This window comes from Pholis gunnellus (assembly GCF_910591455.1).
Source record: "Pholis gunnellus genome assembly, chromosome: 17".
NCBI lineage: Eukaryota > Metazoa > Chordata > Actinopteri > Perciformes > Pholidae > Pholis > Pholis gunnellus.
Window position 1 is genome coordinate 19424283 of NC_136544.1, and position 14727 is coordinate 19439009.

Genomic DNA, 14727 nt, shown 5'->3' on the forward strand with positions numbered 1-14727 from the left:
TCTCCGTTTGAGCAACATTTCAAGAGTTTGACGTTTTCTCCACCGAAGCACAAAATATCCTCTAAAGGACACTTGTGATGAACTGAGGTCCCCGAAAAATGAAGTATCAGTGCATGTGTGAGGAGGGAGCGGGTGAAGCCCCGTGTCACTGTGGCCAGAGGACAGTCATGGAGATGGGCCCTGCTGTTGCGTAACAACCTCCAGAGGCTCTGACCTCTGCCCTGCTGCAGAGCTGCACTTCAAAGCTCCCACACAGCGCTGCTTTACATAATACCCCCCCCCCCCCCCCCCCCCCCCCGCCCCTGCTAAATGTGACCGTTAACGGTGCAGAGTTACGCCGTTAATTGCTCCCTCTGTCCCGTTCAGGTGAGTTTTCGGTGTCCCAGCAGGCGCTCTCTTTATGACCTTGTGCATCTGCTCAAACAGCATCTCTGTGCACTTTTCATGGAGCCCCGTCTGCTCCATTCCCCTCTATTAGTTCAATCCTCCATCATCTCAAATGAGCTCTCCTCAGAGCCCAGGACCAGTGAGGCAGACTGGGGCACGGATTCAAAGAATAGGGGTACATAAGTCAAATGTTTTAAGACTAGACTTTAAAGTCCTGGTTCTCAGCAATAATAAACTGTAAATTAATCAGTTTAATAAACCAATGCCTAATAAACATCTTCTAATATGAAATAATGTCAATCAATAGCTACTGTTTGTAACTCCAAAAGTCCTACAGTCATGGACAGATGAGGCAACGGCCCCTGGACTGAGACATGTAACTCAGGAGCAACACCCCCAATCATTCAGTGTCCCTTTGCTGTCATTCTGCGTGTCTTTGAGGTTGTTTTGTCATATCTGTGGTTGTTTTACTTCACTTTCTTGTCATTTTGCATCTTTTTGTGGTTATTTTGTTTGACCTTGTAGTCGTTTAATTTATGGTCGTCTTGTGTCTTCTTGTGGTCGTTTAGTTTCCTTTTATCATCATTTTGCATCTCTGTGGTTATTTTACACATCTGTGTTTATTGTTGTTTTGCAGCAATTTGTGGTGCTTTTGTGTCTCTTTATTGTCGTTTAGTATCCCTTTATTGTAATTTTACATCTCCTTGGTGTTGTTTTCCATAATTGTGAGGTTGTTTTGTGTCTTTTTGTTGTCCTTCTGCATGTCTTCAAGGTTATTTTGTGTATTGTGGTTGTCATTTTCCATCAATTTCTGGTCATTTTGTGTCTCTTTCATTTAGTATCCCTTTATTATCATTTTGCATCTTGTTGTGGTTATTTTGCACATCTGTGGATATTGTTGCTTGACTTTGTAGTCGTTTTGCAGCAAATTGTGGTCATTTTTGTCTCTTCGTGGCCGTTTAGTATGCCTTTATTGTTTGTTCCTTTTGGTGTTATTTTTTGTAATTTTGTGGTAGTTTTGTGTCTCTTTGTTGTCATTCTGCATCTTTTGAAGGTTGTTTGTGGTCCTATTGTGGTCATTTTGTAGTCATTTTCATGTCCTTGTAGTTGTTTGCTTGACTGTCACTTCATCTGGAGGATCAGCGATCCATTCATGACACTAACAAGCCAACCACATGAGGGGGCGGCTGTGGCTCAGGTGATAGAGCTGGCAGTTTGATTCCTCGGGCTCCTCCAGGTATTGTAAAGTGCTTTTAGTGGTTGGAATACATATAAATATATATATAAAAGCAAGTCCATTCACCGTTTACCTATCACCGTTTGACTCTGGTACGGGGACTTTGGGGTGGCCCCGGCCCGGCTCCTCATCGGTTCAGTCCTTTATTATCTCAAACGAGCTCTCCTCAGAGCCAGGAATGAATGAAGCCAGTATTATCTGTGTCACTACTTTATCCGACTGCGTGTGTGTGTGTGTGTTTGTGCGCGCGCGCGCTATCCTGCAGTGGAACCTCCAGTCCAGTCCTGAGGTAGCAGCTGTTGCTAGTGGGACAGCAGCCAGGTAACCAGGGTGCATGCTGGGACAGCAGAGAGGAGTGCCAAGCGTTTGAGTTATGTGAGTGCGTGTGAGTGTGTGCAGTTGCTTGTACGCGTAAGTAGGTGTGTGCATCTGTGTGTTGGTGTGTGTCCTGGCATCGCCGCCGGCCGGCTGGCACAGAGTCAGCGGCGGTCCGTCCTGCAGAGTGAGGGAAGTGGCTGGGTGGTGCTGCAGCGCGGCGTCTGACAGGAGGACAGACTGTCGGAGGGGACGAGCACACACTGAAGGAGGCCACAGGCTCGGCTACCAGTGGTCCAATGGTGACTATCTGACTGATCGTCTACTGTTAGGATCTGTTATCCTGCCTGGACCGAGTGGAATTTAATTGAGTGTTGGAGTAATACATCGATCGATTGATAATTAATCAACAATTCTGCTCATTTAAACCATCTTCTGACAATGAGCAAAGGGCTCCTACATCAACACAAATGTCTGCAAAAGTTGGACCATATTTAAGGGTTATTTCTGTATTTGTGTCTGTGCTCTAAGTCATGTATTAAACACAAATATCACATTAGCTGGTTCCAGCTCCACAAATATAATATTTGTTTTATATCAGTGATTATATATATCAATTATTTTGGCTAAATTTTCACTAAGAGGATTTGAATAATATTTCATACTTTTTTTTACTAGAACTGAGTCTCGACACAAGTCATGATGTAAACAGGTGGAAATAACTAACAAAGGAACATTTCTTCCTTCAAAAGATGAATGGGGTTTTGTGCTACTTTTGAATGCAGATCATTCCCATCCACATCACATGTAGCACTGACTAAAGCTGTATTTGATCACACAGAAGGCATTCGTCCTCTGTGTGAATGTGAGCGTTCCTCTCGGGCCTGCCAGACTGCAGCTCCTGCACCCCTGCACTGTGGCATCAGTATTCCAGGCCCGTTCGTGGACACGGCGTTCCCTGAGCCGACTGAGGCAGCCCCTTCTCTCCGTCTCCCATCACACCACCAGAGGGCAGAGCAAAGCGCTCCATTTGCTTCACGCATCCCAAAGCACTTTGTGTGCTGTAGCCTACTTTGGTCCCTCCTCTTCATCTCTCTTTCTTCTTCTGCCTCTTCGTTTTTTTTTAACTGCCCTCTATTCAGAGCTGGACTTAAAAGCTTCAGATGATTTGTAAAATAGCAGTGGCGTAGCTCAGACTCTTTGGTCCACATATTTTTTATTCAGGAAATGGTGAAGCTCCACGCTGCTTGTATACAGCAGAGGGGGTGATGTGAACGTGTCATGTCAGACTATGTTTGCTCCAGTGATTTTTTCCCCCTTTCTTTTTCAGTTGGTTGACCGTGCTTATAGCTCTCTGTTGCCATTCAACTCTGCATGACCCAAAAATAACCCGGGGTGAGCGCAGTCAGCAACTGTTCTCTGGTCAGCACAAACAACAGGCCGCACACACACACACACACACACACACACACGCACACACACAGGCTTGCACATGCAGATTCAGAGTTTGCACGCAAAGGAAAAAGATAAACATTCCTCCGACAAAAATCCACACACATTTCAGGTTGCATTTTGTTGTCCAGAGCGGTAATCCGCAGAGAGTGAACGTCAAGCACTGCAGCCTCCTTTCTCTGTGACTTAAAGTTGGCAGTAGCTTCGGAGGCTTCGGGTGACCACACAGCTCCCATGGGTGCTCGCTCTCTCTGTCCCAGAAGGTTGTTGTCCAGTAAAGTCAGAGAAAGGTCATCTGTCGGTTTGACGTGAGGTTATGTAACCTCCCAGCCTGCCAAAACTCAAAGCCGGGCTCGGGCAGAGAGAGTGTTTAATATTCATGGCCAGGAGGAGACAGTGTGTTCTTCCTCAGGTCTCACCTCGTCACCCCGATACCTCCCCTCCAGTGACCCCACCCCAACATCCACCACCAGGCGGTTCCCTCCACTGCTCTGATCACACGGCACTGCAGAGACACTTTGATCGCCACAGCAGGAGAGGGAGAAAGAGAGAGGGAGGGAGGAAAAGAGGGAGTCAAAGGCAGGAGGAGAACAAGGGGTCAAGTGCTGGAGAGGAGAGACCTGGTGATGAAGCCTGACTCCCCCCATCTACTTACACCAGACCTGCCTCCTAAAAGTTACAATCCCAAAACAAAACTGCATTGTGAATTATGTTTTGAAGGAAATATATTTTGTCGTAGATTATGTTTACTGTTGACGTCAGTTTCTAATCAGTCTGCGGAAGTTAGTGTTAGGAGCAGGCGGCAACCTCTGGTTCTGAAGATGTCTTAAAGCTGCATTCTCTCTAATGTCCACCAGGGGGCGACTCCTCTGGTTGTATAGAAGTCTATGAGAAAATGACTCTACTTCTCTCTTGATTTATTACCTCAGTAAACATTGTAAACATGAGTTTATGGTCTCAATCTCTAGTTTCAAGTCTTCTTCAATACAGCATGATATTCATTTAGTAAATGATGGTCCATTTAGAGTCAAACAGACCATAAAGCGGAGTATGCTTTAGGGCGTGGCTACCTTTTGATTGACAGATCGCTACCAGAGCCATATATGGTGTCTTTGCGTCACTCCTCCGCATTCCAAATATGGGCAAGAAGGCTTCAAAACAGCAGACAATAAACCAATGGGTGACGTCACGACGGCTACTTCCACTTCTTATGTACAGTCTGTATTTAGGAGTAAGCTCGTAGAAGGGTCAAAAACAGGGCTTTTCATTTTAAGCCAAACCATTATGTTTGAAAGTAAGTAGTAATACTTCTTCATTGAACTCTCAGAAAAAACGTCCAAGACCTTATTTTATATTCTCAAATGTTAAAGATTCTTAAGGCCCAGAAGTGAATTACACAACACATACAAAAAGACACAAAAGAAGACCAGAGGAGAGGTTTCCCCCCGTCTCTCGTCCTATTTACAGTAAATGACACTTTGTGCCCTCCAGCAAACAGAGCATGGAATTCTGGCCTCTGAGCATTATGGGCCCCCGCTCCGGCTGGCGGCTATAATATCATTAGCATTAGTGCTGCAGCTCTCGCCCTGACCCTCCCTGACATCACTATGCAATGTCCAACTCTGTTAGCCTGCCAAAGAAACAAACAAAAAAAAAGAGCATTGACTCTTCAAGGGCATGTCTCGCTTCCTCTGGACTCCAGCTCCCCTCTGCGAGGAGGAAGAGGAGGAGGAGTTGGAGGGTAAACTTCATCTCACACCTACAGAGTGAATCAACCTGTCAGGAACTGGATGGAACATCACACAGATTTAATGTCACTTGCACCTTTTAGTCCAGTGATTGTTCCGTATATTCAGACAAATCTGTTTTGTTTGTCACTCCGAACCAGTTTTACAAGCAATCTTTGATCTAACTGTATTATTTCCTCGTAGCCTGCAACCCCACATAATAAAGGGCATCCTGAAACATCGTACATGGGGCCTTAGAACACTGAATTTAAAAGATTAACAACTCTCCAAATTAGAAAACAGGGCACAACTTTCAATCTGTGATCGCACAGGTGATGTCTTGTTTCACAGACATTTACCTGCTGTCTAGTTGATCCAACTCACAAAGAAATATGTGACAAGTGGAAGAAGTTATGAGAGAGAATACAGAGAGACAAAAGGGAGAGGATGCGCCTAAGAAGAGGCCAGAAGAGACAGAGAGAAAAACTGACTTGTTCATAAAGCATATTAAAAATGTGAGATTCAGACACCTGCACAGGGGCCAGGTGCTGCTTTATGAGAAAACCAGTATCTCTAAGCCTCCTTACACACACACACACACACACACACACACACACACACACACACACACACACACACACACACACACACACACACACACACACACACACACACACAAACACTTAAACATTTTCTCTTCAATGTAATCCGGGCTTGTAAAATGACTTCTGCTTATGAATTCTGAATAAAGATGGCCATACATTTAAAAAAGCCTTATTCATTTAGACTGCTACGTTGACATATTGTGTCTGTGAACTCAGATAATGGCAAATCAGGATCTCAGCACTTCTTCTAATATAAACTTTTTCCTTATTTGATGAATCTGCTGGCCGCTAAACTTAGAGGGAAGCACTACTATCAAACAGAGCTGCATTCATGTTGTGAGTCCTTTTATTTTACTTATTTAGTCTTTTTCTGGGAACGACCTCTCTCTCTCCGCACTCAACACATACATAAAACACACCACAGTCCTGAAGAATGAACCCCTTTTGTCTCACAAATAGATTTGCTTTGTATATCTGCACATGTGAGCACTTCCTCACACACAAACACACTCACAGCAGTACGTCAGGCCCTGAAAGCAATGCTTTTAGGGCGGTGGTGTAGAAAGGTGTCTGGTGTTCTCTTTACAGGGAAACCGGGCAGTAGAATAAACCTGGTGGTGTTATTGCAAACCTGTGTTTCTTTCTCAGGAATGTCTGAGAGACATGCCACGACTGTCTGTGTCTTACATGCCGTCTTCGCCGAGGCTTCTTACCTCGAAGAGAGAGAAAGAAAATATGCTCACTGGTGTACGACAGAGCTGTATCTGTGCAGGAGTCAAAACGAGTAGTTTCTACAGAAAGAACGTTTTGATAAATTGTCAGTTTGAGCTGCTTTGTATTTCAAAGCAAGCTCATGAGTCTCAGAAAGAAGGGTTTCAAACAGGTTCCTCCTGAAAAGCTGACGCTCTACCCAGAACCATTTGCTTCTGAAGAGTTCTTCGTGACACTAATGGTTCTATTAAGAACCCGTTTCATCCAAAGAACCCCTTTTGGAAGAAAGAGAGGGTAGAATCCCCTGGGTGAGTTATAGATGAAACATTTAGGTGAGTGGCTCTGAAACAAATTATTTGTATTCAAAATTGTAATTTGTCTTATTAGCACCCATAGAAGGTGTAAAGGTTCTGCATAAAAGGTAGGGTTCTGGGTGGACCTATTACACCCTAGAAGAGTTCTACGTAGAACCTCTCATCGAACCCTTCCCAGAACGGTACAACCTTTTATGGTGGGTTCTAGGTAGAATAGGTGGATGTTTTATATCCTTTAGTAGTAACCCAAAAGTTGTTTCCCTATGGCGACAAGCCGAAGAACCCTATTTGGTTCTAGTTAGCACCTTTATTTCTAGGAGTGTTTGTACCTGAAACTCTGTGCTATGCTTGTATAATTAGCAGAAAGTGGAGGTCATGGTGTTTTCTGACTCTATTAATCTATTAATTACAAACACACATGTCAACATTAGGGGGTTTTGTCGAGCAGTTTGAGAGTCCGTACTGATATTTTTGGAGTCTCCCAGCGGTCGATTACAGCGTGTTATCTCCATTTTACAACAGCAGGCAGAGGCTGTGGTTTTAGCAGAGCACACAGGGTTTTATGTTTGACAACTCAGCTTTTATTTTTATGGCTGTATGAAGGCTGATGCCAATATATTTTAGAGTGAAGTTGCCAAAAGCCAATATTTTGTGTATTCAGTGTCTGGAACAATTGGCCATTTACGAGCCTGGAGCTGTTTCTTATAGCATTTCTTCATTCCATGTCTTTCTTTCAAATCGGTTCTCAGTAACATAGAAAAACAAGAGCACACACACATTACACTTTCTATTACTTTTCTCTGTATAGTGCATGATAAACATACTTATAGTGTGTTATATTCTGTTTATAGCATTCTATAATTATAGTTATAAGCACTTATACGTATTCATTATGCTTTATAACGATAATCATGACACATTATGAAGCATTTGGTCTCAAATAGAATACACGTGAGGTGACGCACAAAATGTTGACACAAACCTCTAACTAATTTGGCACCGCATGACCCCCCTACTTACTTTAACACATGCACACAGTTACATAATTCATCAGTACTGGCGCTTTAAGCATCACAACTACATGCCTAACCCCAACACCTCCCCTATATCTTAATTCTAACTATAATCTTAAAACCAAGTTCAGTCGTTCAAAGAAGTGAGAACCATTTAAAATGTCCCTATTTAGCAAGTCTGAAACTTAAACTGGTCCTCACATAGACAGAAGTGCAAGAACATACACACACCCACGCACATACACTACTACTGTACTTGGCAGCACACAGCATTGACACACTTATTTCTAACCCTTCCTTTAACCTTAGCTAAGCCTTAATTCTATCACTAAGTCTTAACCATAAATAAACTGGTTAACCTTGTGGGGACTTCATTATTTGTCCCCAGATGGAGGAGAGTCCCCACATTGTGACGATGGGAACTCCACACACATCCCATGTGTTCTTGATGGGGCCACAAGATGATTAAAGGGACAAGAATGATTTTCTTCATTACACACAATCAAATTATGTCTTGAGGGTCAAAGTTCATGCCTGACCTCGGAGAAAAGTAGTTTACACTCTTAACTAAACGGCAACTTACTTGCTTTTTCCCAATCTCATGGTCTTCATCAGCAAGTGGAGTTAGTTGTCTGTGGAGTTATCATCACATGATCTAAGTGTGAAACTTTGGTAACGAAACTGTTGAAGGACAAAACAGTTAAAGGACAAAACAAAAACAGATGAAAGCTCTTTAAGAAAGCAGGTAAGTGGACATTGAGCTCATATTTTGTCAAAATGTAGTTTGTTTCCACTGAGTCTGAGATTTGCTTGTTTATTGTTCACTCATCATTTCCTCTTAAATCCTTCAAATAAAACAATCAGAGACTAAAATGTGTTAATGTCCATTCTGAGGTCATGAGTCGACATTGCTTCATTTTAAAGGGCGAGAAGACAATCATGTTGCTTACCGTGAAGTCTTTTAAGTCACATTTAGTTGTTTTTTGCTGTCTGTAAAAAAGGAAACAGTGTTGGAAATTTGATGATGTGACAGACAGACAAGTGTTAAGAGCTGAAAACAAGCGGGTGTTGTGAGGTAAAGTGTGGTTAGAGACACGCAGTGAAACATGGTGATTTGTTCCCCCTAGGGTTCGTATTTTATTCATCAGGACTTGATGCATCCAAGTATAGGATCATTCGGTTTTGGCACCTTTAAAGATTTCATTTTCAATTTGAACAACACATTAAAAATCAAAAGAAACAAATAAATGACTAAGGCTGTGTGAGTTTTAAAAATAAAATACATACATACATATATTTATATATTTATAAATAAATCAACCAAACCATTTAAAAAAGCAGTTTTGTTCAATGTAGTTTGTTTGGTTTGTCTCACAAAAGCAATAACATAAATTAACTAAATAAATAAAAAAGAAAACATAAGAAAAATACACATGAAAACATTAATACTTTAAACTTTAGCGTCTTTGCTTTTTTTCCCGTTATAATTATTAACCTTTAAAACTTAAGTTTCTCAAGAGCAGATTTGCTGTAATTTTATAGCATGCATTTAATTTCTGAAATTGTGAGTCACCTAGCTTGTCTTGTACTATTTCATATTTAAGTTGTTTTTATTTTTGTGTTTGGCGTCCTCTTCTTTTCCTTCCCCTCTGCTCCTTCCTTTTTGTTTTGTGGAAGTCGTGTTCGGAATCTTTGTGAACTTTGACCCCTTTGGTTGGCTCTTTCTGTTGAGGGGTTCAACTCTCCCGTTACGACCCCCCCCCCTCCCCCCAAAAAGAAAGCGAACAGGGACTGAGAAAAAGACGAGAAGGTTCTATTAAAAGAATAGATATTATTCTACTGTTGGCTGCCTCGGGTGGCATCAGCCGCTGTGTACTGCTGCTACCTAAAGCACCGTCTCTTGTTCTCAACCTTCACACCAGCAGAAACTGAAAGAGTCTTTTCTCATCTCACCAACAGCACTTGGTTTAGTTAACTTGTTTTTTTTTTCTTTTTTGCTTCGGTAAAGTCTGTAACTCTTGATTATTAACGTAATAATGTATTTATAAAAGTAATACATTTATATATATATATATATAGTACCTTTGTTAGAGATTACAGATTGGGCTAATTCTTACTGAATCCCAAACTGTAACAATTCACAGTTTTAATGCAAAAAATGAACAAAGGAGTCAATAAATAAAAGAGGTGTATATCTGAGCTTCACCTGTTGCTCTGACCAAACCTGTGGGGCAAAACTGTCAAACCAAAGGGCTATGAAATCATGAAATCTTTATCTCATAAATGCCCACCCTCTCTCCTCCCACCCTCTCTTTAAGTGCCCAAAACCTCATAAACAGACCCTGCGCAAAAAGATGACGGATGTCACTCTCTCAGGACACCCTGACCCATTCTCACTGTTCTGCCATTCAATCCAGGAACACAGCAGACTTGTTGAAACTCTCTCAACAATGGCAATGGAAATGTCATGCAGCTGAACAAAAAGAACAAATGTCTATAAACATGGAAATCCGTCTTCTCCCGGGGCTGTCTGCACCCACAGGGGTTCCCGTGTCTCCTGGTCTCTCCGCCGGGCTGCCCTGGCCTGTGTCGACTCCCTCATACCGGCGTGGTGCGGCGGTTGGCTGTGTTGGTCTGGCTCGAGTCTTTCAGGTCCTTCTGGATGCAGTTGTGGACTTGCAGGAAGTTGTGGTCCCTCTCCGAGTTGTAGGTGGCTGTGGGCGTGCCGGAGGACTTGAGGGTGTCCCGGGGCAGCGTGTACATGGAGATCTCCGTGGACGGCAGCGCGCTGAAGCCCTTGAGGCCCACCGGCGAGGTGTCGCGGGAGTGTGACGGGTCCGTGGAGCGGGAGGAGGAGCGCGAGCGACGCCTGTAGCGGTAGCGGTAGCTGGGGATTCGCGTTATGGCGGAGCCTTGGAGGTAGTCGGCTGCGCTCGCCCCTATTCGGAGCTGTCGATGGCGGTCGATGAACATGTGCACGGCCAGGACGCCCACCATCTCAGCCATGATGAAGGACAGGGCCCCGAAGTAGAAGGACCAGCCGTAAGAGTAGCTGTTCTTCTTCGATTCGCTTTTTGAAGGGTCCCCCGAGTTGGCTGATATGTACACGATGATCCCGATGATGTTGCTCAGGCCTGAAGGGTCAGGATGGAGAGGGGTGGGTTATGGGTAATGGGTTCGTGGGGGAAACAAGACACAAAGTATCAGTCAGGATGAGCTCATGTACGCTTAACTTACTTTACACAACTTACCAAACATGTTCTGATTCATGCCCTGTACACTAATCCTGTCCAACTCTCCATCAAACATCCCCGATCTGAGACTTTTCCCTCGCAACATAAACCACATCCCATCATACAGCCACACTTTTATCTACTTTGACTTGTTAGTTAGTTAAGTCACACGGGGAGAAATGTTTGACATGGTATCTGCGATGGATTGTAAGGAAAGTGTGTCAGGGACACCTTATTTTTAGAGATGAGTCCCAATGGAGGGCTTTTAGCCCAGCAACAGGATCAAGAGAAAAGAAAAGAGGACAAGAGACAGAAGAAGAGAAGAAGTGACTGGTAGCTGCAGTACGAGAGACGACCGGTGCTTATGTTGTGTTTTTGTCGTATAATAGTAATTACAAAAGAGTGATAACAACTTAAAGGAAAAGTTCTGGGAAAAAACGCTAATTAAGTTTAACTGAGTTATATGAGAGGATTAATTGAACTTTCATGTCCGCAAATATGAAGTTACAGCCAGTTAGCTTAGCTTAGCACAAAGACTGGGACTAGCTAACCTGGCCTACCAACACCTCTCACCTTTGTTTTTTGTTTGGCTCAAACAATATATAACATGTTAATTAGTGCGTTTAAGTGGTGCTGTAGACGTAGGCGTATGTAGATATAAACGGCTCTAAAGTAACGAAAACACTTCTAATTTTCAGGTTATCATACACTAAAGAAAACATAGTTCATATTATATTCCATTTCTGGATCAATAGATCCTCCTAAATGCTTTAAAGTACTAATCATTTAGAATGACCCATTTTGGAATAATATTACATCACTGGATTACAATTATTGATTTGTGTGTTCACTGTAATGTTGCAGCTGGTAAATGTGAAGCTTATTTTACTTTATACACAGCCGGGTAGCTAAATATATAATAATACATCATCATTTATTACATTTTGTATGAATAATCTAAATAAAGTAACTAAAGCTGTCAGATAAATGAGGTGGATATAAAAAGTACAATATTTCCCTCTGAGATGTAGTGGAGTAGAAGTATAAAGCAGCATGAAATGGAAATACTCAAGTAAAGTACAGGTAGGCCTACCTCTTAAATAAATGTAGTTAGTTACATTCCACCCCTCAAGGTTAGTGACTGTGTCATTGTTCACTGAAAACTGGTTTAATTCAAAGACACATTGCAGAGAGAGGTGCCTGCACACTGAACCGATGCCTCGCGTGTTATGCTGTCGACTCACCTGCAGACACGAAGAAGATCCCTGCGCTGAGGATGATGTTGTGGCGTGACTTGTAGAACTCACTGGCAGCTATACACAGGCCTCCCATGAAGAGCAGGATGACGCTGAGGATGGGGAAGATGCTGGAGGCTCTCACCGCACCTGGAAAATCAACGGAGGACAGAAAAAAAAGGGAGAAGGGAGAGAATGGGATGTAATTTTTGGGCGTTTGGTGGAGAACAGCCAACGGGGGGAAACAGAGACAGAAGGGGAAATGGCAGCGGCGAGCGCAGGGATGAAAGAAGTGATGAGTGTAAAGAAACAAAGAGAGAAAACGCACATTAGAATCCATTTCAGCATCTGCTCCTTGTGTGTGAGCACATCCTAATCAACACCCCATCAGGCCTGTGAAAGACTCCATCAACACTGTCTAGTGAGTGTGTATCCCCACAGTGAGCCTGTTACCCAACCTTATGTAATCACACCGCTGCACCCGCTCCCCTCTGTCTTCTCTCTGCACACTTCTCCGCAGACCACGGAGCTAACTGGCTGCTTGGCGTAGCATCATGTGAACGTGCAGTCGACAGAAGTGCTACGGGGCTCTGGCATGCACATCAGCCGGGCCCGCAGTGCAGAGGGATGCAGCCCGTCGCCCTTGAAGCTTCAGCAGCGTCCTTGCAGCTAATTATCAAGAAGCAAAAAGAGGGATATGATGGTCCTTTTGAGGTCGGGGTCAAAGAAGAGCTGCGCCCTCAGGTGTCAGGTGAAATTAAGAGTCATGGTGGAGTTTGAGAAGCAGACAGTTGTTGTTTGAATCTTCTATCACCTCCAGCCATACCTCCCTCCCCCCCCCCCCTCTCTCCTGTTTAACATGCACACTTAAACTTTCATCAGGCTGGTTAAATTTTCACCACTTCACCTCATCTCCCCACGTGGTTGCCGCCTCAGCACTTTCGCAGCTTCTCCCCAAAGTGCTGACGCCGTTTCTGGGTGGCTGTGTGCTGAACTCGGCTGCCTGCACCTCCACAGGGACACGCCGGGGCTCCTGGCGGCCCATCTGCCTGCCTACCTGCTGCCATTCATCGCTCCCTCCTCCACCCTTCTCTCTCTAACTGGGAGTCACTTATCCTCTACCCTCACTACACTCTAATGCTTCGTGGCGCCCGGCCCCGGCTCGGTGGGAAAGCCACCGTTAGCCCACAGGCGGGCAGCGGCTGCAGGGGAGGAGAGCGCCAAAGCGGTGGCCACGGCTGGCCGGATCATCTCTCAACAGTGAGACCGGATGAGGCTCCGTGTGCTGCATCCAGACATATAATGACAAAATTACTTCACAAAAGCTGCCAGAGCTTTGGTGTTGCATGGAGTATGAGTGAGTTTGTGTGTGCGTGCGTGTGTGTGTGTGTGTTACGTGTGAATGAGAGGTAAAGTCTGTTAAGGCAGAAAAGCAGTACAAGAGTGCATTTATCATTCATCACATCAACAAACTATTTTTGTTTTCTATAATATCCCCTTTAAATACAGCCTGCTGCAGCCATGTGGTCATGTGAAATGTGAAATGTGAAAATTAAACGAAGAGAGTGAGATTTACAGTTGGTGAAAATAAGAAGCCAAGACATCAGTTGAAACATCTGCTCCAGACTTGTAAGAAATAAATAAAATACTCTCCCAGTTGACTGGAAAGTTCTTTCTCAAGTTCCCACATCACACTCGGACCACAAACGGCTTCTTATTTGACTTCTTCATCATGTGTTGTTTGGTGAAAGTGTCGATGTCCCAGAGGCATTTATAGGGTTAAGGCAGCAGGGAAAGAAAAATAGTCATGAAATCTTCAGAGTTCCTCCTCACACTAGAAGGCACATGTTCACAAGTCTCACACACTGTTTATTCAGGTTCAGGTGTGTGAAAATTGCATCTTTTCAGAGATGCTTTGTTTGTTTTTGGGCACGATGTGAAATGGTCTCCAGGACGGAGGGATCAATCTGAATATCTGACGCCTATTCACCTCTGAGGTCAGAATACTATTGATTTTGGTGACCTAGTGACCTTTCTGCTTGTGCCACCATCATGTTAAAACCTTTCACTTGTCAAAATCTAATTGGTATGAAATGTATCAAGCACATTCAATAATTCTACACAAGATGTTTCATTTTATAATATTGGGCAAGTCGCCTTGACATTTGGTGAAAATGAACCCAAACGGATAAATTGATTCGATTCTAATGACCTTATACTCAGCAAATATTACATTTTCATCCCAAACACTATTTATTTATAAATAATCTATTTGATGATTATTCTGTCCAACACTTTTGTAATGTGTGGTTTAACAAGCAAAGCTATAGGGGACACTCGCGTATGGAAGAGAGATACAATACAAAGGAATTTATTAATCTGTCAACAACAGGAAGCCCCTTGTGTTTGTGGCTCACGCGTTCAAAGTAAAAGCTCTGTTGTGTGTGTTCATGTTTAAAGAAGCTTGTCTAAAGGATGATCCGTCATGAACTCAACAT

General features: G+C 43.4%; 1 protein-coding gene across 1 annotated transcript in view; it reads right to left on the minus strand.

Moving 5' to 3' along the window:
* Window positions 1–10359: 10359 nt before the first annotated feature.
* Window positions 10360–14727, minus strand: part of cacng2a (calcium channel, voltage-dependent, gamma subunit 2a) — a gene marked incomplete at both ends in the record, with an annotated part of 60780 nt that continues 56412 nt past the window's right edge. Inside the window, 2 exons of the mRNA XM_079176949.1 lie at window positions 10360–10895; window positions 12239–12379. Of these exons, the coding sequence (XP_079033075.1) occupies window positions 10360–10895; window positions 12239–12379 (677 nt within the window). The remainder of the gene's footprint in view (window positions 10896–12238; window positions 12380–14727) is intronic.